Source organism: Nelumbo lutea, chromosome 6 (assembly GCF_056320005.1).
Source record: "Nelumbo lutea isolate HS-2025 chromosome 6, American lotus-T2T, whole genome shotgun sequence".
Lineage (NCBI taxonomy): Eukaryota > Viridiplantae > Streptophyta > Magnoliopsida > Proteales > Nelumbonaceae > Nelumbo > Nelumbo lutea.
Window position 1 is genome coordinate 770655 of NC_142689.1, and position 23403 is coordinate 794057.

At 42.5% G+C, this 23403-nt stretch overlaps 1 protein-coding gene across 1 annotated transcript in view; it reads left to right on the top strand.

The window, feature by feature from the left end:
• Nucleotides 1-1050: 1050 nt before the first annotated feature.
• The window catches only part of LOC148846706 (putative sugar phosphate/phosphate translocator At3g17430), a 41562-nt gene continuing 19209 nt past the window's right edge, over nt 1051-23403 (top strand). Inside the window, exons 1-3 of the mRNA XM_088949291.1 lie at nt 1051-1275; nt 1887-2205; nt 13894-14001. Coding sequence (XP_088805417.1) covers nt 2122-2205; nt 13894-14001 — 192 coding nt within the window. The 5' untranslated portion in view covers nt 1051-1275; nt 1887-2121. The remainder of the gene's footprint in view (nt 1276-1886; nt 2206-13893; nt 14002-23403) is intronic.

Sequence of the window (23403 nt, forward strand, 5' to 3'; positions counted from 1 at the left end):
ACCTCTCCTCTTTCCTGTTTAATAATAATAATAATAATAATAATAATAATAATAATAATAATAATGAATTTTTCTCTTCATTATTGAGAGAAAAATGAATAATAATGAGAGAATGAATTTTTCTCTCAATAATAATAATGAGCATATATAATAATAATAACAATGAATTTTTCTCTTCATTATTGAGAGAAAAATTCTCAATAAATGAAAATTTCTCTCATGAGCATGTGTTAATGAAAATTTCTCTTTTCTTTATTGAGGTAGAAAATACAAACACTACGGTGGTCTATCACTTTAGTCATCCAAAAAAACAAAAAAAAAAAAAGAAAAGAGAAAAAAAAAACCAAGGGGAGGCTTTAATTTCTTAATAAACGTACAAAGGGCAGATTTAAGTATTTATTCTTACTAAACTATCTTGGCAAAATCTAGTTGCCTAAATCATTTCCAATAGTCAATGGATGACTAAATACATTAACATTAGGGAGTTCACAGAATCATGACAAGCGAGGAAGTAGGAGAATATGATCCATCTTGCCCTCACCTTTTCCACATGTTTCATAAAAAATAACGCGTTTAAAAATTTTAAGAAAGAAAGATGAGGGTGTTTTCGTAATTACGTTACCTAATATGTTGGTAAGGGAACAAGGGACGAGAGAGCTCTTGTACTACATTTCCACACCATTCGGCAAGAGTAATTTCGGTGTATGACGGAGGAGATTAGGGGTGACAATTTTTCACCCAATCCAAATCAAACTCAACCCAACCCGCCCGAGTGTAATTTCGGCTTCAGTAGGTGCAGGGGCCGTTCGAACAGCCTTACATTGGGAATATTTTCGTACCTATATCATGAGAAGATATTCCCAATGCAACGCCATAAAGATTATTCGAACGGGCCTGACTGAAGCCGAATTCATAGAGGTCTTATACTACATCAAAAATACGACCGGTTGCCTTACTGATTAGTTAATCTTTTTGCATGTAACAAGTTTTTGTCTTTTAGCAGAAGTCTATCAACGTGTCATAAAGGAGCGTTATGGTAGCACTCCCCGAAGCTACTCTCCTAAGCAAAAAGTCTTGAGACTCTTCAATAAACTCGCAACAAGTATTAACAGGGAGCAACATTATTCGGTCTTTCTCCATCTCTTTATTGTATATCAGCACTGTCTGGGTCTCCGCGGAAATTGCAACCAAGCAAAGATCTGTATTTCTTCGTTGCCCTGTTTCTTCACTGCTGCCATTATCAAGCTATTCAGAACGGCTAACCACCCATTCGAGGTAACTTCTCTCTCACCATGCCTGTCACTTTAAATCTCCAGATCCAACGCAACCGACGATCCCATCGACATTGACATAAGGGCCCTATACGATTTCTACACACCAGGAATCCAGATCTACCAACTGAGTCTTTCAGATTTATAGCCTGTCATCATGGGATTTCATGCTAATCTCTCAAAATTGGCAAGAAAACCCTGAAATCTTGAAAACGTTTGGCAAAAATTGAAAACCCATATTCTAATTGTGTATTTTGCTACCTGAAAATTTCTTTTGAACTTTGTTTTTTGAACACAATTGCACCATCTTAAAGGGTTCTATTCCTGATTGTTAATGCAATATTGGAGGTGAAATCTTTTCTGTATTTCTTGTTTTTCTTAACACCCTGAAATGAAACCATTCAAGTGATGTGGGAGTCAGAGAGTGGGTCTATATGTTCTGCAAAAGTTGTTTCATCTGTCACAGTGCATGATCTGGCCTCAGTTTAGGCCGTTACTTCTAATGCACACTCGCTTTCTTTTCAATTAGTAAAATGGGCTACTCATAAAATTGCATTACTGTATCATTCTGGGCTTGCCTGGATTTTTACTCCTTTCTTTTTAATTTTTTTCCAGGTCATAGCTTTGGACATTTCAGAAATTCAACAAATTTAGATGGGAAAGTTGATTCTCCGATGGCTGACGAGATGGGTTTCAATTGCGAGTTTAGATAGCTTGGACTATATTTCTTGTGAAAAATGTGTAGGATCCTTGTGTTCCTGGTTTTAAGTGGAAGTTTTAGGTTTTCATATTATTTGCAAGATAGAAATTGATAGAAGAGGATCGCCTTTTGAAGTAAAAAGCTGTTACAATGATTGGAAAGTCGCTACTGTTAACCTACCTTTACCTGCTGGTGTATATATTGCTCTCATCAGGTGTTATTTTGTACAACAAGGTAATGCACCTAAATGTTTTTTATTCTTTTCATTTTGTTGTGGTTGTGTATATCCTTGTAGCTTGCATGCTTTTTTGGTTGGTGTTGATTTTCTGAATTTATCACCATTAACATTGGATCCATATTGATCAACATCCATCTACCAAAGGGTTCTGGCTGTTGTAAAATCATTCTTAGGGTGTTAGTGGCTTGGGACAAAGGAATATCATTTCTTTTTCTGCCTTACTTTATTGGATATCATTCTTATACTCACAACTGTCTATCCAAGAAATTGTGAACCTCCGAATTTTGTTTTTGTGCATAGATTGTGAGTAGTTTCTACTATTTTCTTTTGTTGGGATCCTTTCTTATATAATTCTCGCTGTACATGGGTGTTACTTGTAAATCTTTTTCTCACAACCATTCAACTAAACTCAGCCTTAACCCCAAGTATTTTCCTACATTTTGCTCTATTAAGACTAATGCTTTCTCTTTTCTGTCAAATTGTAAATCATTGGATCATTTCTTACCACTTTAGCCCACATTTTCTTTGGTCTTCCCCTTGCTCTTTCAGAACATTCTACTTGTGCCAATTTACTCATCACAGACACACATAGTACAAAATTTAAAGAAAAAAGAAAAGAAAATTGGAATAGGATGTTGCCAAATTTGGTCTAGAGTTTTTGGGGTCATCCTAAACTTACTTTTCTGTTCAATTCCAGGTAACTCCCAGCCTCATTTGCATATTAAGCCTTGAATATTAGCTTGAATCTGGAAATTGGACCTAATTTCATTTCATTGTTTGCCCTGACCAGTATTTTTTTTGATCAGTGATGAAGCCATGCTAAAATTTAAAGAAATGCATTCTCCTTGTTTTTATTTTAATGAAAAATTCTTTTAATGTAATAAATATTAAAATTAAAAATGGCATAAAATGTACTATGTGTAACCATATGGAATAAAGGTATAGGAAAAATAAAACACCACAGTGCCTAAGATCCCACAAAGAGGTCCTAAAGCCTCATGTATGCAATAGAAACCTATCAACATGCATTATTTCCAGAGAGAAAGGGTCCAGAATCAAAACAAAATATTCCAAAGTTCTCCATTCACATCTATCAACCTAACAACCCACAAAAGAAAAGCTTTCCACCATATTCCCATTTCCCACCCCACTAAAGCTTTCCAACCTCTATGTTTTTTTTGAGCAAAGGTAAAGTATAATTGTATTGATGTAAAAGGTCCTTTGTACAATGTGAAGCTATACACACCAAAACAGAAGGACCTCAAGAAAAGGCCATCCTCAAAAAATTACAATCAGGAGTAACCTCTTTAAATTCATTATGTATAGACAACCAACTTCTAACAAAACCTAAAGCCGAATTGATGACTCCAGCTTCAGTAGAGGTTTTAAGATCAAAGACCCTGCCGTTCCTTTCTGTCCAAACCATCCACATAATTGCTAAGGGAATAGAAGACCAACAAATCTTTCCTTTTTTAGTCATCCCTCAGATCTGCCAAGCCTCCAGGCATGCTTTAATTGAAGCTGGTATACACCAGCTTACCCTCAGACTACTTAAGAAGTGGCTCTAGATCTCTGAGGCAAAATTGCAGTGTAAAAATAGATGGTTTACTGATTCTGTTTCCCTGTTATGGACACACCGCTCGGCAGCACACTGCGGCGCAGTCACAGGTAGCGGCACGCACGGCAGGCCGCACATCAGCACACACCACTCGGCAGCGCGGCACAGCAGCACGCAGCACGCACTGCCCGGCAGCGCGCAACACGCACCGCATGATAGTGCGCAGCACGCACCGCACGGCAGCAGCGGTAGGGCGGGGCCCACACGACAGCTCATCAGGGTGGGCCCACACTTATCTTGCCACATCAGTTTTGCCCGCCAAATCGTCGCCAGCTACACCAATCTTTATCTTTATCCTTATCTTATCTTATCTTAAGTAAGAGTTGTGTTACCATTAGGAGTAGGTAATTAGGAGTTTGAGTTCAAGTTGGAGTTTGAGTTTAATTAGGAATTTCCTTCTGTAATCTTCTATTTAAGGAGACAGGAATTGAAGAAAAGGCATTGAATTTTCGATCAAGAAAAGAGCTTAGGAGAGTTAGGGTGATCTCTTGGACAAATCACCCCCTAGTTCGCCACAATAGGGTTAGCATGCAAAGGGAAGGGCAAGGGAAGGCTAGGAGTTTTCCCCGTGGACCGCCCCATGACGAGATCCTACCCGCGGGACCATAACATTTTGGTATCAAAGCCTAGCGTCATGGGCGACATGGAGCAACTATCATCCAAGGTCCACGAACTGGAACACCGCCTCGTGGAAAATCACGCAGAAGTAAGAGAGGTCAAGGAGGATGTTAGGGAGCTTCGGCGCCTACTAGAGTTATACTTCGCCACCAGAGAAAGGAGTCCTGAAGAGGCGGCCACCAACCATAGCCGCCGCCTAGATCGGGTCGAAGGCTCCGGTGAACGACAAGACACCATCTCAGCTGCAGCGGTCATACCCAAATACAGTCGTCTGGAGTTTCCCTCATACAGCGGCAGCGGTGACCCACTCGGATTGCTGTACCGCTGTGAGCAATTCTTCCGTAATCAGCGCACGGAGGAGAAGGACAAGGTTAGCCTGGCCACATTCCACCTGACCGAAGAAGCGCAGCTCTGGTTCTACCGAGTAGAGCAGGAAGAACCAGGTCTTAGTTGGGAGCAACTCAAGTCGTATTGCCTCCTTCAGTTCGGACCCCCATTAACAAGCAACCTCTTGGGGGAACTCATTAACCTCAAGCAGACCGGGACAGTAGCAGAGTATTAGCGGCAGTTTCAGTCCCTTCTCGCCCGAGCCTCTTCAGTACGCCCAGACCAGCAGGTGGATATGTTCACAGCTGGCCTAGCCGAGCCTCTGCAAGTTGACGTAGAGATGCAAAGCCTGCCTAATCTGGTCATGGCAATGAATTTAGCCCGAGCCTTTGAGCGCAAACTACAGATTAGCCGAGGGCCGTCCAACATGGGATGCCCAGCAACGGCTTGGACAAACCCGAAGCCTACTGGAGGAGGGCCCTTGCTAGCAGCCAACAGGGAACCGCAACCTTTCACCAGTTACCTTCCCCGATCTGCAACTAGCATAGGGAGCAGCACGACAACACCTCCCATCAGACGCCTATCTAGAGCCGAGATGACAGAACGCCAGGCCAAGGGCCAATGCTTCAACAGTGACGAGTTGTACTCCGTCAGCCATCGCTGCAAGCGGTTGTTTTGTCTCCTGGTAGACGAACTGGAGGAGGAAGAAGAGGAGCAAACAACACTAGAACCTGAGATCTCCCTCCATGCCATCACCGGGATACAAAACACCCAAACCATGCAGCTGCAGGCCCAAGTGGCAGGAAAACAGGTACGGGTTCTGGTGGACTTAGGGAGCACACATAATTTTATCAGCAAACAAGCTGCGCTCCAACTGGAACTACCGGTGGAAGACAGACCGCAACTTCAAGTAGCCGTAGCAAATGGGGAGAGAGTTCACAGCCTGGGGATCTGCCGAAACATCCAAATACGAGTGGTTTCTTAACCATTCCTCGCTGATTTGTTTGTATTGCCCCTAGACGAGTTCGACATAGTGTTGGGAATTAAGTGGCTCATCACCCTCGACCCTATCCTATGGGATTTCAGTGCCTTGACCATGACGTTTAACCTACATGGGAAACAAGTCACATGGAAAGGGACCAAGATGGGAGCAAAAAGACCACATGTACATACCCTCCATGGCGACGCCTTGCACGTTGCAGAGATGGAGAGACTTCTTGCCGATTTTCCAGACGTATTCTCAGAACCCAAGGGCCTTCCTCCTGTCCGATCATGTGACCATCGGATCCCCTTAATGCCAAGGACTGGACCCGTGGTCGTTCGGTCGTACCGCTACCCACACCTTCAGAAGGATGAGATAGAGAACCAGTGTGCAGAAATGCTGAAGCAGGGTATTATCCGCCCAAGCCGCTCCCCATTCTCTTCACCAGTCTTGCTGGTGCCAAAACAGGACAGCACCTAGAGGTTTTGTGTAGACTACCGGGAGCTCAACACCATGACCGTCAAGGACAAGTTTCTGATTCCTGTGGTGGACGGACTGCTAGATGAGCTCCACGGGTCTCAATATTTCTTTAAACTGGATCTCAGGTCAGGCTACTTCCAGGTTCGAATGGCCCCCGAGGATGTGAAGAAAACAACCTTCCGAACGCATCACAGCCACTTTGAATTCCTGGTTATGCCTTTTGGTCTCACCAATGCTTTCGACCCCACCTCCGCAGATTCGTCCTAGTATTTTTTGACGACATCCTGATTTACAGTACGTCGTGGGTGGAGCACGTTCGTCACCTACGGACGATTCTGGAACTGCTACGCCAACATAAGCTCTTCCTAAAACGAACCAAATGTTCCTTCGGAGAGCAACAGGTCCTTTATCTAGGACATATAATCAGCAAGGAAGGAGTCTCGGTAGATGACTCCAAGATTCAGGCCATTAGGGAATGGCCCAAGCCTCAGTCCACCAGGGCTCTCCGTGGGTTCTTAGGTCTCACCAGGTACTACTGCAAGTTTGTAAGGGATTACGGACTCTTGGCGGCCCCATTAACCAAGATGTTAAAGAAGAATGCATTCCAGTGGGATGAAGCAGTGGACGCCACCTTCACAAACTTAAGAGATGCACTCTCCTCGACCCCCGTGCTGCAGTTACCAAACTTTAACCAGGAGTTTACGGTTGAGTGTGATGCTTCGAGCATAGGCATCGGCGCAGTGCTGCAACAGCAGGAGCACCCCATATCCTTCTTCAGCCGCAAGCTAGCAGGCCGACACCTAAAGCTACCAGCCTACGAGCGTGTGAATTGATCGGGCTTGCCAAGGCCGTCCAACACTGGAGGCCATATTTGTGGGGCAGACCCTTCATCGTCAAGACAGACCATTACAGCCTCAAGTACCTTCTAGAGCAGCGGCTTACTACTCCACCCCAGTAGCACTGGGCAAGTAAACTGCTAGGGTTTGACTTCCGCGTAGACCACAAGGCAGGGGCTTCTAACCGGGCCTTAGATGCGCTATCTAGGCATGATGAAGAGACGATACACCTTTGCGCGATCTCCAGGCCCTGCGTTACCCTATTGGAGAACCTAAGGAGCATACTGCCCCAATCACCCACATGGAGGGATCGGGTGCAAGAATTACAGTCCGGAACAACCAACCCGAACTGGTCCTTCCACGAGGGGCTTGTGCTGTACAAAGGGAGGATATATCTCCCGATAGATTGCCCATTGATTTTAGCCGTCATCGCCAGCATCCATAATGCCACCCACGAAGGAGTTCACAAGACGTTACACCGCGTCCGCGCCGATTTTCATTGGCAGGGTATGCGCGGCTCAGTTAGGGATTTCATCCAGAACTGCTCCACATGCCAACAACAAAAATGGGAGAATTTACACCCGGCAGGCCTTCTGCCGCCCCCCTCACTCCCAACACAGATCTGGGCCGATATCTCCATGGATTTCATTGAAGGCTTGCCTAAGGTCGGAGGGAAGTCAGTCTTATTCGTAGTGGTGGACCGCTTCTCCAAGTATGCCCATTTCATTCCGTTGTCCCACTCATACAGCGCGGTCTCTGTGGCCCACGCCTTCTTCACACACATCTTCCGCCTGCATGGGCTGCCCGAGTCCATCGTCAGCGACAGGGACACTGTCTTCACCAGCACCTTTTGGAAGGAACTGTTCCGATTACAGGGCACGACCCTAGCTTTCTCCTCCGCCTACCATCCACAAACAGAGAGGCAAATGGAGGTGGTCAACCGTACCATAGAGATGTACCTCCGCTGTTTCGTAGGGGACCAACCACGACGCTGGGTGGATTGCCTTCCTTGGGCCGAATACTGCTATAACACGTCCTACCACTCCTCCCTTGGCATGACTCCCTTTCGGGTTGTGTATGGCCGAGACCCTCCCTGTCTTTTATCTTACGAACCAGGCTCCACAAGGTTGGAAGAAGTAGAGCGCATTCTCCAAGACCGTGACGCCCTCCTGGCCGAAGTCTCCCTGCGCTTACAGCAGGCATAGGCGCGCATGAAGCAAGCCTACGATCAGCACCACCGCGAAGTCACATTCGAGCCTGGTCAGTTCGTTTGGCTGAAGCTCCAGCCTTACCGTCAGCTCTCCCTCCGGCGTCGAGGCCCCCCCAAGCTAGCCCCAAAATTCTACGGGCCTTTCAAGGTTCTACGGCAGATCGGGAAGGTTGCCTATCAACTCGAGCTACTGGAGCACAGCAGAATCCATGATATCTTCCATGTGTCCCTACTGAAACCTTTTACAGGGACTCCCCCTGAGCACGTGCCTTCTCTACCCCCTCTAAAGGATGGCAGACCCATCCTCCACCCTCGAGCTCTTGTCCGATCACGCATCAATCAGGGTACCTTTGAGGTTCTTGTAGAATGGGAAGGATTACCCTCAGCTGAGGCCACCTGGATTCCCTGGACCGACCTTCACAATGCTTACCTAGCCCTCGAGCTTGAGGACAAGTTCGTTGTCCAGGAGGGTGTGATGTTATGGACACACTGCCCGGCAGCACACTACGGTGCAGTCACAGGCAGTGGCACGCACAGTAGGCCGCACATCAGCACATACCGCACGACAGCGCCACACAACAACACGCATCGCCTCACAGCACGCACCGCCCGGCAGCGCGCAGCATGCACCGCACGACAGCGGCACACACCACACGGCAACAGCACTGTGAGACGCGCGCGTCGCCCAGCAGCAGCGGTAGGGCGGGGCCCACACAACAGCTCATCAGGGTGGGCCCACACTTATCTTGCCACATCATCTCTGCCCGCCAACTCGCCGCCAGCTACACCAATCTTTATCTTTATCCTTATCTTATCTTATCTTAAGTAAGAGTTGTGTTACCATTAGGAGTAGGTAATTAGGAGTTTGAGTTCAAGTTGGAGTTTGAGTTTAATTAGGAATTTCCTTCTGTAATCTCCTATTTAAGGAGATCTCTTGGACAAATCACCCCCTAGTTCGCCACAATAGGGTCAGCACACAAAGGGAAGGGCAAGGGAAGGCTAGGAGTTTTCCCCGTGGACCGCCCCGTGACGAGATCCTACGCGCGGGCCCATAACATTCCCCACCATAGAAGCTGCACCTCAGGTCATTGCAGTTAAAATCTTTTCTTACCAACATCTCTCTGGTGAGAAATTTCTCTAAAGCTGCCCCCCATACAAAAAACTTTACTTTAGAGGGAGCCACTGTTCCCCAAATGGCCCGGCTTGGGAAGGGGGCTTCAAAGCCTCCCCTTATGGCATTGTAGAAGGGTTTTACTGAAAACTCCCCACTTCTGTTCCCTTTCCACACTAGAGAATCCTCGGAATGCAAATTCAAAACCTGAGACTGAAGCAAAACCAAGAGATTCCCCACCTGCTGAATCTCCCAATCATTTAAGTCCCTTCTAAAGGTTGGAACCCAGCAAATAGCATTATCCCTTGTTTTTTTTTTCCGAGAAAAAGTTAACTTTATTCATGAAGAGAAAGGTACATGAGGAGATGTACACAGATCAAGAACTCAAAGAGTTACATAGGCAGAAAATTATCACTGAATAAGAACTCCCTGTGAGCTCCAGATTTAGCTAGATTGTTAGCTTCAGAATTTAGCTCTCTTGGAATCCAGTCCACATGTGCATTCAAGGAGGAGAGGACGTCTCTCGCTTCAGCCAAGTAGTGAGCTAAGGCCCGATTTCCACTATCAGGATTGGTGAGTCAGTTAATGGTGTTGGCTGAATCTCCTTTAGGCTTAATTGGAAGGAGTACAAATACAAATATGTAAAGCCCAAAACCTTATATTTTGTATGTATTTGCACTGTACATATTTTTTTTTATGAATATTTGCACTGTACATATTTGTATTCATACTCTTACCAAATTGAGCCTTAATGGTAAGATTTGGGTCTCTTGCAATCCTGATGCCAGTTAATGCTGCCAAGACTTCAGCCTTTGTTGAGGAAGCTATCCCAATTGTCCACTAAAAGCCCAACTGATAGTACCATCTCTTCTTCGAATTATACCTCCAATACCAGCTGCACCTGGGTTTCCGAAGGCATTCCCATCAAAGTACAGAGTTGTCTCCTCTTCCTCGGCAAATCTGAGACTGTGGGAAGTGTTGAGGTGTATGTGATTGGAGTGAAGAAAGCTTATAGCATTTCTTTGGAGGTCAGCAAATGTGACACCTCTGAACCAAACTGAGCTGGAAGTCCACAGGAAGCATCTATAACAGATTAGAGAAATAAGCTCCTCACAGTTTTTTGTTCTGTTGTTAAACACCCGATTATTCCTCTCTTCCCAAATGCTCCAAAATATAGCATGTGCAACTGATTGCCATAAAGTTTTCCCTCTTTTGCTTAAACCCCTTCTTGTCCATTGTCCTAAACATTCAACCACATATTCTCGGAAGACCCAACTGTACTCAAACAAAGTTAGGAAAAAGTTCCAAAATTTTCTGGTTTCTTACTTTCCTCACAGTAAAGTAGGATGTGGTTGGCAGATTCCCTGGCTTTAAGGCAGAAGCAACAGACACGAGGGGATAAATAAAATCTTCCATGGTTCTTTTTCTGAAGGAAATCGTAGGTGTTGATTTTCTTTAAGCTGGCCTCACACACACACACACACAAAAAAAAAAAAAAAAACAGACCCTGGAAGGGATATTGGGCGCACCAAATTCTCTTGTAGGGGACCAGGGGTACTGATCAGTGGTTTGTTCTTCCCTCACTGAAGCCTTGAAGCAAGATTTGGTTGAAAACTTACCAGAAGGGTGAAGGGTTCAGACACGAAGGTCAGGGGAATTTTGGGAGAGGTATACCTCTCTCAGGGTGTGCAAGAAGTTAGTGATTTCACTAAGTTCCAGGTCCCTTAGTGGTCTCCTAAGGGTTAGGTTCCAGTTGAAATGATGGGGGGGGGGGGGAAGAGGGTAAAACCTGGGATGTGAGAGCTTCTTGGTTTGTGATAAGGCTGAAAAGGCGAGGGAAGGAGTTAGCCAAGGTTGAATTGTCCCCACCAAAGATCAGTCCAGAACTTAATTCTATCACCCTCTTATATCTAATAAAAGAGATAAAGAAAGTGTAAGTCAAGGTTATACCTTTCCAAGGGTGATTGTCTTTGACCTGGTTCAAGTGAAGGTTGCTATCCCAACCGTTGGCGTGCTTCCCGTATTTGTTAGTGATTACAGCAGTCCATAGAGCACTTGGTTCTAGGGGGAATTGCCACAACCATTTACTGAGGAGAGCTGTGTTTCTTTCTTTCAAGTGGCCAATTCCCAACCCACTTCCCTCCTTTGGTTTTTAGACCTGAGCCCAACTCACAAGGTGAGAGCCCCTTTCCCCACCTCCGTCCCAAATGGAATTTCTCTGAAGCTTTTCCAACTGAATGACAATCTTGTTTGGCAAGCTGAAAATAGAAAGGTAGTAGGTGGGTAGGTTTGCCAAAGATGCTCTAATGAGAGTGAGTCTCCCCCCTTTGGACGGACGTTATCCCTTATCACAAATGAATCCGCTACCACTGCTTCTTTATCTTCAGCCAAACTGAACAGGGTGGGAAACATATCCTTAAGGGAATTCTCCCCTGTCCAGGCATCCAACCAAAACCTGATCCTTCTCCCATTCCCAACTTTAAATCTAACTTCCCTTCTGAAAAGGTCCGAAGCTTTGCATATTCCTTTCCAACCTCTATGGAACAGAAAACTGCTGTAGATCAAAAGCTGGATGGCGTTTCTGAAACCTCTCCAACTCCCTAGAAACTCTCCCTTCCCCCTCTTCTTTGCTTCTATAACACAGTACTCCAGTATCTCCCATTGGACCAAAGCCTGTGAAGAATCACCCATGTCCTCCTTTCCACTAACATACCATCACACTAGACCACTAAGTCCTTCCTAAATTCATTGGCTATCTGTGGTTCTCATTCAATTAGCTATATGCTCCTTTTGCTCCCTTCAAGCATACAGAAATATTCTTAGTCCTCACCCTTATGCACTTCGTTTTGGTTGCACTGTGAAGAAAGATGAAACAAAGGCATCATGAAAATGATGGAACATTTTTTTTCCATTGAAGAACAATGGGTATTGAAAATAGTTCTTCATGTTATAGGCTTTTTATGTGAAGTAGAAGCCACTACTGTGGTTATATTTTCTTGGAAAAAACCTTGAACTTGTAGGTGATTATTACCTTCCAAAATTAGAAAATTGTTTGTTCTCAATCATCAATATTTGGAAAAGATAATTTTATGGAAAACTCAAGGTAATGTGAGGCATGTAAGAGGGAAATGCTACGAGGCTTTTTTTACCTGGAGGTTCACACCAAAAAACATGATGCATTCATTTAAGTATGATTTTCATCACAAGAACTTGTTGAAGATCAATTCTAAGATTTCCAGTTTTATATCTATTTTGCTTTACACTAAGAGCTTCATAGGACTTGTAAGAAAGCTCTTACTACCTTGTAGTTGTTGTTTATATGCTGAGTAGTTCATCTATACATTCTTCTCATTTACAACTATAGTCCTTTTTTGTATAGCTTTATACTTTTCTCATTTCAGTTCGTGATTGTTCCTTGAAATAATGGGATATCATAAGGCTTAGGCCTATGCATTGGGAGACCCTAACTCCTTTCCTCATGTCTTAATGTTTTAAAATATTGACCTGAAGTGCATATGGTTCTTCAAATTGAAAACCAAGGCGAAATTGGATTTCTAGGAAACAAAAAATGAAAGAAAATTTGTGATTGGCCCAAAGCTATGCTCTGCTAATGCTAAAAGTGCTTGGTGGGCTTAGTAAATTAGGGGAATTACTCAAGAAAGATAGTTTAGATGCGAGAGAAAGTCTATTGGGGCTATTTAACTGTGATTTTACCTAGAAAGCCTTCTACTTCAGAATCTGCAACTGCAGATTCTCCTAGGACTGAATTAAAGATAAAATCAAGGAAACTTTTAATAAAATTTTGTAGGATATTTTATAATGGTGGGCTATAAGGGAACAGAAGATCTTGATCATACCTGCACGTATTAGATTAATGAAACTTAATTTATCACATCTCACAGATTTGATTTTATTGTTATGGAAATTATTTGATTTTACAGGTTTAATTGGTAGAAGTTTTAAACTGAATTAGTATTTTGTATTTCCATTAGCCATTCAGTGAAGGTGGAGTAGCGTGGAATGAGGATGGGGACAGGCATGACAAAACTTTTGAAGTTGATGATTAAGCTTGTCAGGGCTTTCTATTATTTCTGTTTTGTAATATCTGCTTTGTCGTTTTATTGTTGGGGTGTTATCTTAGCACCCGCTTGTTGCTTATATCCTGTTCCTTTTTCCTTTTAATGAATTTTATTTTTACCTCTCAAAAAAATGCCCACAGTATACAGATGAGAAGTAGATAAACAAAATAAAAATTTAAGAAGAATGCCCACAGTCTGCATGTTTCAAACAAGTAAGGATTGCTATGTGGTCTTAAATATCTGCCTTTTTTTTAGTGTGCATTGATTTATCTCACTTAATTTTCTCCATCTACATATTTCATGTCATAGAATTTATTGCTGAAGGTGGTATTCAATCTATAATTAGTTTGTTTACACTCTGAATAATATTGATTTATGTACTAAACTTGATTTTGATTTATGTCTATTTTCATTCATTTGCAGTGGGTTTTATCTCCAAAATACTTCAATTTTCCTTTCCCTATAACACTTACCATGATTCATATGGGATTTTCTGGTGTGGTAGCATTCTTTCTTGTTCGTGTCCTTAAGGTATGCTTTTTTTTTTCCTTTTCCTTTTAGCTTTTGGTATCTTCATTCTTCATCTTAGCACCTAGGATGCCAATCACATGCTCACCAACGTGTGTTGTGCTCCTTTTTATCTTTCTCCTCCAGCTTCTGTAACTATCATTTTGGTGTTACTTAGCCAAATGAACATCCAAAATTGTGGTGTTCATTAAAAAAATTGTAGTGTTACGTAAACATGCCTGCCATTCAGTATCTAATAGACGTTAGTAAGTTATCCTGAATGTGCAAATATATATTGAACTTTTTTTGATAAGTAACAATAAAAAATTATTAAAAAGAAAAACTGGATACAACCTAAAGGCAGGTGTTAAGACAACATCCCCCAAACCCAACAACATCTCCTACTACTCCCCTACATCAACAAAACAGAAAAGAAAACAGAAAGTGAAGCTACACTTGCACAACAACCACAACACCAACAAAACAAGACTACTAGGAAAGATCTATCTTCCACCTCACCAAACTCTTCTAGGTCTCCAAACTCATCCCAGATTTCTTCCCCTAAGGCTTCAGAAGCCTTTCTCATATTCTCTTCCTACCTCTTTCATTTGAGTAGAAATCACTATTTGCTGATTCAGTCAAGCTTCTTGTGAGAGAAAGAGGGGGAAGGTGAAGATTTCAGCAATAGAGAAGGAAGGAGAAGAAGAAAAGAGTAGGAGGCCAACTAGAGTTATGAGAAAAGTTAACCCTAGCCGCCAGCCCCTCATTATATTTATATTTAACTTAAAGATGAGATATTACAAGGATGCCCTTAGTAGGGCGGCTACTAAAACTGAATAGTCACAACTTAAAAAAAAAAAAAAACTAATGGGCCGAAGGCCCAACAACTTCCTAATTAAATAAAAATAAACTAAAGACAAATAGGGCCACTCAACAAAACAAACCGGCCCACTCAACACTCCCCCTCAAGTTGGGAGTAAATGTCACACATTCCCAACTTGCGTAAATCATGCTCTAGCTTGTTCTTTGCAACACCCTTTGTGAGAACATCAGCGAGCTGCAGATCAGAAGCAATGTATGGAAGACATACTTCTCTAGAAGTTACCCTTTCTCTGATAAAATATCTATCCACTTCAATGTGCTTAGTTCGGTCATGTTGGACTGGGTTATGGGCAACGTTAATTGCTGCCTGGTTATCACAGTATAGCATCATGGGTTCTTCTGCCTGTACACCAATTTCTTCTAATAGAGAATGGATCCAGAGAAGTTCTGAAACTCCATGCGCCATGGCCCTGTATTCGGCTTCAACACTTGATCTTGCCACCATTGTTTGTTTCTTACTCTTCCATGAGATTAGGTTACCCCCAACTAGAGTGCACACTCTTGAAGTTGATCTCCTATCATTAAGGCATCCTGCCCAATCGGCATCTGTATAAGCCTCTAGTTTCAACTGTCCATGATCAGTAAACAATATGCCTCTGCCTGGATGTCGCTTCAGATAAGCAAGGATCCTGTCAACTGCCTCCCAATGCTGGACTCGTGGGGCATGCTTGTATTGACTTACTACACTCATTGCATAGGAGATGTTTGGTCTTGTCATACACAAGTATAGCAGCCGGCCCACAAGTCTCTGATATCTCCAAATGTCCTTTACTGGTTCACCTTCTGTTGCACTGGTTTTATGGTTCTGATCAATAGGGGTGCTAATTGACTTTGTTCCAAGCTTCCCTGTCTCTTGAAGAAGGTCCAAGACATACTTCCTTTGAGAAATAAAAATTCCATGTTTCGATCTTGCAACTTCGATGCCTAAGAAGTATCTCAGTTCTCCAAGATCCTTAATCTCAAATTCCTTATGTAGGTTCCTCTTTAGACTATCAATCTCACTCAAATCATTCCCAATGACAACAATATCATCCACATAAATAATTAGGACCGACACCAAAGATCCCCTGCGCTTCACAAACAAAGTGTGATCGGATTGAGTTTGAGTGTAGCCAAAATCAATCAAGGCCTTTCTGAATCTGTCAAACCATGCTCTGGGAGATTGTTTCAAGCCATATAGTGACTTCTTAAGCCTGCATACCTTTCCCTTTTTAGTATCATTGTAGAAACCAGTAGGAAGATCCATATACACTTCTTCTTGCAGATCCCCATTTAGGAAAGCATTCTTCACATCCAGTTGAAACAAGGGCCAAGAGTATGAGGCAGCAAGGGAAAGGAGTATCCGAACAGAGGTCATCTTTGCAACTGGTGTAAAGGTCTCTAAATAATCAATGCCATAGGTCTGTGTGTATCCTTTTGTGACAAGTCTTGCCTTGTACCTCTCTATACTTCCATCTGCCTTACATTTTACTGTGTAAACCCATCTGCATCCAACTGTCTCATTGCCTTCTAGTAGGTCCACAATGTCCCATGTTTGATTCTTAATCAAAGCTTTCATCTCTTTCTGCATAGTTGTCTTCCACTTAGGTTTGGAGAGAGCCTCACTAACACCCTTGGGTATAGACACTGAATCAAGAGAAAAGAAAAAAGCACGGTAGGAAGGAGAAAGTCCACTGTAGGATAAGTACTATGAAATACAATGAGCAATACACTTTCTCTTCCCTTTTCTAAGAGCAATAGGGAGATCAAGGTTATCGGTAACAGAGTTAGTAGGATCAATGGGAACTGAAATAGTAGCGGGATCAAGAGGAATACTTGAATCCATATCAGCCGAATCTGGAGTCTCCAAGGGATCGATAGGAAATGGTGTGAGTTCTGCTATAGTGGAATCAACTGCCTTGTGAAGTCTCTGTCGTGAGTAATGCTGAGAAACAGAGCACAAAGGAGGTGGCATCGAGTGGTGGTCAAGCACAGAAGGTGACACGGGGACTAGAACTGGGAGAGGGATAGACTGCTAACTTACTTCCCCAAAGCACTCCCCATGAGAAGGATTCTGTGAGAAGAAGTATGTGGATTCAAAAAAGGTGACATCCATGGTAACATATCGGTTCCCAGAGACTGGATCATAGCAGCGGTACCTTTTTTGATTCTCTGCATATCCAAGGAAGACACACTTCTTTGCCTTGGGATCAAGCTTCGAGTGGTGAGGACCAAGGATGTGTGCAAAGCAGACACACCCAAACACCATGAGAGGAACATGAAACATCTCCCCCTGAGGAAAAATAAGGCTGAATGGAGTGTTGAATCCAAGTATACGAGAAGGCACCCTGTTAATCAGATATACTGCTATGAGAATTGCATCACCCCAAAACCGAACCGGAACTGTAGATGTGATCATCATGCTTCTTGCGGTCGTCTCAACAATGTGTTTGTTCTTCCTTTCTGCAACACCATTCTGTTGTGGACTATAGGAGTAGCTGCTCTGATGGACAACACCATATTCTAACAAGTACGAGGCAAGATGTCTTTCAAAATATTCCCTGGCATTGTCAGATCTGAACACCTTTATTCTTGTTTCAAACTGTGTTAGTATCATTTGATGAAATTGCCGCACCAAGGGTGGTATTTCATTGCGGGATTTCATCAGGTAAATCCAAGAGTATCGAGAGAAATCATCCACAAATAGGAGAAAATAGCGATAGCCTCCCATAGAAGGAACATGGTAAGGACCCCACACATCTAAATGAATAACATCAAAAGAAGAAGAACATCTTTTATTACTAGGCTTAAAAGAATGTCTACAATGCTTTCCAAGTTGACAACCTTCACACTTCAAACTTGATAGACTAACAGACTCAAAAAGTTTTGGAAACAAAGAACTCGAAGAAGAAAAATACAAATGGCCCAAACCATTATGCCAAAACATAGTGTGACTCATAGATCCTGACTCACTGTCCCTGCTAATATGATGACTTTGGTGAGGGGGAACATCTAGGAGGTAGATTCCATTCACTTCACGACCACTCCCACTCGTCCTCTTTGAATCCAGATCCTGCAAAATACAACATCCAGGAGAAAAAATTACTGAGTAGTTCAAATTCTTAGTCAAACTACTAACAAATAACAATTTTTGCTCAGTCCGGGAACATGAAGGATAGAGGGTAAACAAATAGAATCATTAATCTTGACAGATCCCTTCCCAACAATAGGAACATGGGATCCATCAGTAGTGGAGACCCTATCTCTGCCAGAACAGAGCTGGTAAGAGGAAAAAATAGTGGAGCTATGGGTCATGTGCTCTGAGGTTCCAGAATCTATAATCCAAGGAGATCCCTTCTTACTTGAAGTGGAAACATAATTTGCAGTGACGTGTGAACTATCTGTGTGAGCAAAGGAGGTAGAGTGAGCTCCACCAGTGCCACTTGTACCTTGTTGTCCGCTTGCGGCTGAATTGGAACTAGCTGTATCCCGCTAGTTCAGAAGTAGCCCATACCTCTCAAGTTCGGCCCTTACTGCAGTAGCTGCAACAAACTCCAAAGCAGTTGTAGTAGGAGGGGCCGGAGTGTCACTGGTAACTTTCATGTGCGCATTTCCCTTCTTATTTCTCAACCTAGTTGGCACAAGATGTGGGTGAAGCTTCCAGCAAGTATCTCTTGTATGTTTAGTCTTTTTACAGTAGTCACAAACGAAGTCTCTTTTGTCTTCCTTCTTGATTTCACCGCCACTTTGTTTAGGTTTCACAGCACTTACCATGGCAGACTGATCAGAAATTTGGGTTTTTATCATCACATCCCTTCTGCACTCCTCCCCTTACATAGAAGCATATGCTTGGGAGAGAGTGACATTATCCCTGGAAAGAAGATGCTGTCGTGCAATATCATACTCAGGGTGAAGGCTAGCAAGGAATTCAAACACCCTATACTTCTCTAAATGTCTCTGACAGGTAGCTGCATCCTTGGTGGTTTCCCAAGCAAAGGTCTCCAAATGGTCAATCTCTTGCCACAGGGTCTTAAGGGCTGAAAAATAGGCTGCAACAAATCTATCTCCCTGCCTTGTAGTAATAATCTGATTTCTCAATTGGTAAGCCCTAGCAACATTCTCCCTTTGTGAATAGGTTTCTGCAACCCCATCCCATATTTCCTTAGTAGTGTTTGCCCATAAGAAATTTTGACTTATATGTGGCAACATGGAATTACACAACCAAGTCATCACCATATAATTTTCCTACACCCACCGGGAGTTGCTAGTTTCGGATTTCACCTCTTCACCAGTGATATACCTTAATTTCCACGAGCCCCAATGGCCATCTTTGCAGATTGTGACCATTCCAAGTAGTTTGCACCATCCAACCTAACTGTAGTAATGGTTCCTGCCCCGAAGGGGTCTCCAGCACCCCCTCCCACTGGTCCTATTTCACTCCTGGGCTTATTTTCAACTCTATGGCCCTCCATGCTTCTCAAAAAAGGTAAAGAAAATAATTGAAAATTGCAGCAAGATCAAACAAGACACCTTTTGGAACCAACAACACTTTCCTGGTGTCCTGGGCTTTCTTCCCACAAAAGATTCATTTTCTGTGGGATGGGAGAAGAGAGAGAAAAGACAACCGCCCTCTCTAGAAGCCTCCAAACCACGTGGGACTTGAATCGCCTTACAAAAAACTCCAAGGAACCCTAAAAAACTAGGGTGCCACTTCCTAGGTCAAAATTGAAGAGTCCAGCAAAAACATGACTCTTCCCCTTTCTCCAGTTTTTCCTGATTCTGATGAGAAACCCTAGACCAGTTACAGGGCACACAGATCCATCAAGAAAATCCAAAAACTGGGCTTACCTGAGTGCTTCGATCAGCCTCTTAAATCACCATGCAGTCGGCCGATCTAGGGCTGCATGAGAGAACAACGTCAAGAACCTTCAACCTGCTCTGATACCAAGTAGAAATCACTATTTGCTGATTCAGTCAAGCTTCTTGTGAGAGAAAGAGGGGGAAGGTGAAGATTTCAGCAGTAGAGAAGGAAGGAGAAGAAGAAAAGAGTAGGAGGTCAACTAGAGTTATGAGAAAAGTTAACCCTAGCCGCCAGCCCTGCATTATATTTATATTTAACTTAAAGATGAGATATTACAAGGATGCCCTTAGTAGGGCGGCTACTAAAACCGAATAGTCACAACTTAAAAAATAAAAAACTAATGGGCCGAAGGCCCAACAACTTCCTAATTAAATAAAACAAACTAAAGACAAACCAGGCCACTCAACAAAACAAACCGGCCCACTCAACATTTTGAACAGTTCAAAAGCTCTCCTGGCAAAGCTTTCTCATCCTAGGAAAAACAAGCCTAAAGACTTGCCAATTTCCACCTCTTTATCAACCCGAGTCTTCAAGTCCACACTTCCTTTCTTCACATCCCTTTCCTCTGGCAACACCTCAACAGAGGCCTCATCTACATCAGTTCCATCCTTACTCGTAATCCCTGATAAGTCAAACTTTTTGTACTTCTCCCACTGAGATACCACCGGAGGAATCAACTCACCAGCCCCTTCGGATGATGGTGAACTTTTAATTCATGTTATTTCTGTTCTGTGTCTTAGTCTTGGAACAAGAGTTGCTTTCTTTTAGTGGTTTACGCACATGTTACACAGCTAACAACTCCAAAAGCTGTTGGACTTTCCATTGGTATTTGCTTGCTCAATATTGATAAACTACTTTAAGTACATACAGTGCCATTGCATTATTTTATGTTGACTGATTCTCTACTGTTTGTCAAATAACAATTAGGTAGATTCTATGGCCAACAATTAAAAGGCTTAATGTAGAGATCAAATTGCCATCTTATGTGGAAAAAGAATCATGGGTTGAGATTCTCATTCTTCTAGAATTTGAAAGAGTCTCTAAGCACTTCGAAATGATTTTTTGAATGAGAATTGAGAAGCTTTTTTTTTTTTCTCCTGATTTTTGGAATGTTTAGTTTGTCGTCTTTATTTTGGAGATGTTTGTATTGGTGATCTCTTGTCACCTTTTTTGATGTACTCTTTTTTTATTAATAAAATTGTCTTTTTTATTTATTACCAAAAAACAATTAAAAGGTGTAATTATATGGTGCTTATAGTATGGTTATCTAAGTAACTAAAATGTAGGATAGAGTAGGAGACTGGGAGCAGAGAGAACAAACCATTGGAATGCTAATTGTGAGAAGCTCCAAACTTCAACATCATCTTTGGATCATCTCAACCCAGGCGGACAGATAATACACTGAATATTTTATAGTGTTATCAATATTAGTGAGGTTCGAAATCAGATTTTTGGATACTGTTGACACCCCTACTTACAACAACCCCTTTACCCTCATAGTTCAAGAAGGGGGTAGTCTAGTGAGGGCCTTGAGAGAAATCTTGGGGTGTCCACTTCTTGAACTCTAACAATGTTATTTGGGCCCTCGGTTGGGTTAGAGTCCTCATTTGGATCAGGGTTGTCAGATTGGAGTAAGAAGATCTGTTGGGCCTTGCAAGGGTGTCCCAACCCAAAATTTTCTCACAATTATAACACAATCCCTTTTCTCTCCTTGCCTGCATCTGAGCCCAATTTAATTTCTTAAAGGGAAGGTTGGGTCCAGTTGGGGAATTAGAGGGCCTGCCCAGACGCCCATCAAACTCTATTGCTCCACCTGAGTTCTTATTAACTGGCCAGCCCCGCTGCCGCCATCACCATATCAGGCTTCATGGCCTTTACTTCCTGCTGCCGCCATCTCCACATGGTATTCCTGCACTGTTCCTATCTGCTGGAGTTTTTACAAGCTTTCATTGTAGTCCTCAAAACCGGTGGATCAAAACACACTGAGATAGCCTTGGTAAGGTCAGCCCAAGTCATTCTGGGGTGGGAGTGGCGGTAGCATTGATACCAGAGCACTGCCTCTCCTTTGAAGTGGATAGAAGCCAGGGGTACTCTATTTGGTCTGGAAACCTCATTGTAATCAAAGTAGCGCTCAGCACGGAAGATCCATGAAATTGGATCATCGCCATTGAAAGAGGGAAAAAACAAGCTTGATCGACTTACCAGTCGTTGAACCAGATTGGTGGTTGCTATTGGAACTTGACCCTTATTGCCCACTCTCCTTGCTGCTTGCCTGAGACAATTTATTGATCTTGAACATCACTGTTGAGAGTGTTTCTTTAATATCCTTCAGGTCAGTATTAACTTTATGAAGCTCCGCCGCCATCTGATTCACCTTAGTCTCCATTGGTAAATCCCTGTGCTAGCCATGGAAACTATGCTCTGATACCAGATGATAAGCTCTCTTATCCTTCCCCACTAAATACATAGTTATATACTCATCATCATCATCACCCAAGCCTCATCATCTATATGGAGATGGCTGCATGAGTCCTTTTTCTAAAAATACTAAAAACTGGTCTTTATATTATAAATTAGGTTTATCTAAATCCCAAATCCCTTTTCTAAAGAATTTTAATACTACAAATCTTTATATATGTATATGTATGTGTATATTATTGGATCAGATTGGATCAAGCAATATCTGAATTGATCTGATTACAGATCATATTTTCAGATCAATTAATGGCTAAATGGATATCTGAATCCAACCTAAATGAATTGGATAAAATATTTGGATCAGATTAAATTCAATTCATTTGCAGTTCTGCTCACAAGAAGGCAGCTTTTGTGCATTTGTAAATAATCTTCCACCTTTTTTTTGGATGGAGAGAAGAAAAACTCCTCAAAGAGGCTTGCCAAGTCCCTGGGGGTGCCCATCTGCATCCAAAGAGGCCAAAGAATCGAATGTATGAGATGTAACAGGAGATATTAGTAGGTGTAAGGTAGTTTCACCAGTTGCCATGCATACAGCAAATTTTCAGAGATAGAGTTCTTGTATCTAACTTTGTTGGCTATTAGGTGATTGTACTCTTACTCCTTTGCTTTGTTTAAAATAATAAAACTCTTTTGATCTTGGTACTGATGAAACACTTTGTCTTGTTTTCTTTTATTTGATAAGTATCACTCTCTCCCATTGGCTGTAAGTGTGCTTGTCCATGCCCATGCTGTATTTATGTTCTCAGCTCAGCTCAGCTCAATCAAGTCTCAACTATTTTCTGTTGGCTAGTCTTTCTCCACTGTTCCACATGTCTTATCCATATTTTAACTATTAAATTACAAAGTCCTCTTCTTGTCTCATTTCCAGTACTTGTGTAGTTCTATTCATGTTCTTTCCTTTTCCTTGCCCTTTTAGACCCTTCAACTTGCAACAAGATGCTTGTCGCTATTGCAGATATTATTATTCATTCTTCAGTGCACTTGATAAATCATCTCAACCAATTTTAAGTAATCTTGCCTTGCCTCCTTATTGGTGCTGCTGTTAATCTCCTTTTATCATAGATATGCTCACTTTTATGGTAGCTTATGGTCTATGCTGCAACAAAGTATGGTTAATATCTGCATGATTGTCAAGATGTGATTTACTTCACAAATGAGTGCGCATTGATGTTGGCAGCTTTTTCTACTTCTTTCCTGCTTCAGATAGTGTTGTCCTTTTATTTGTT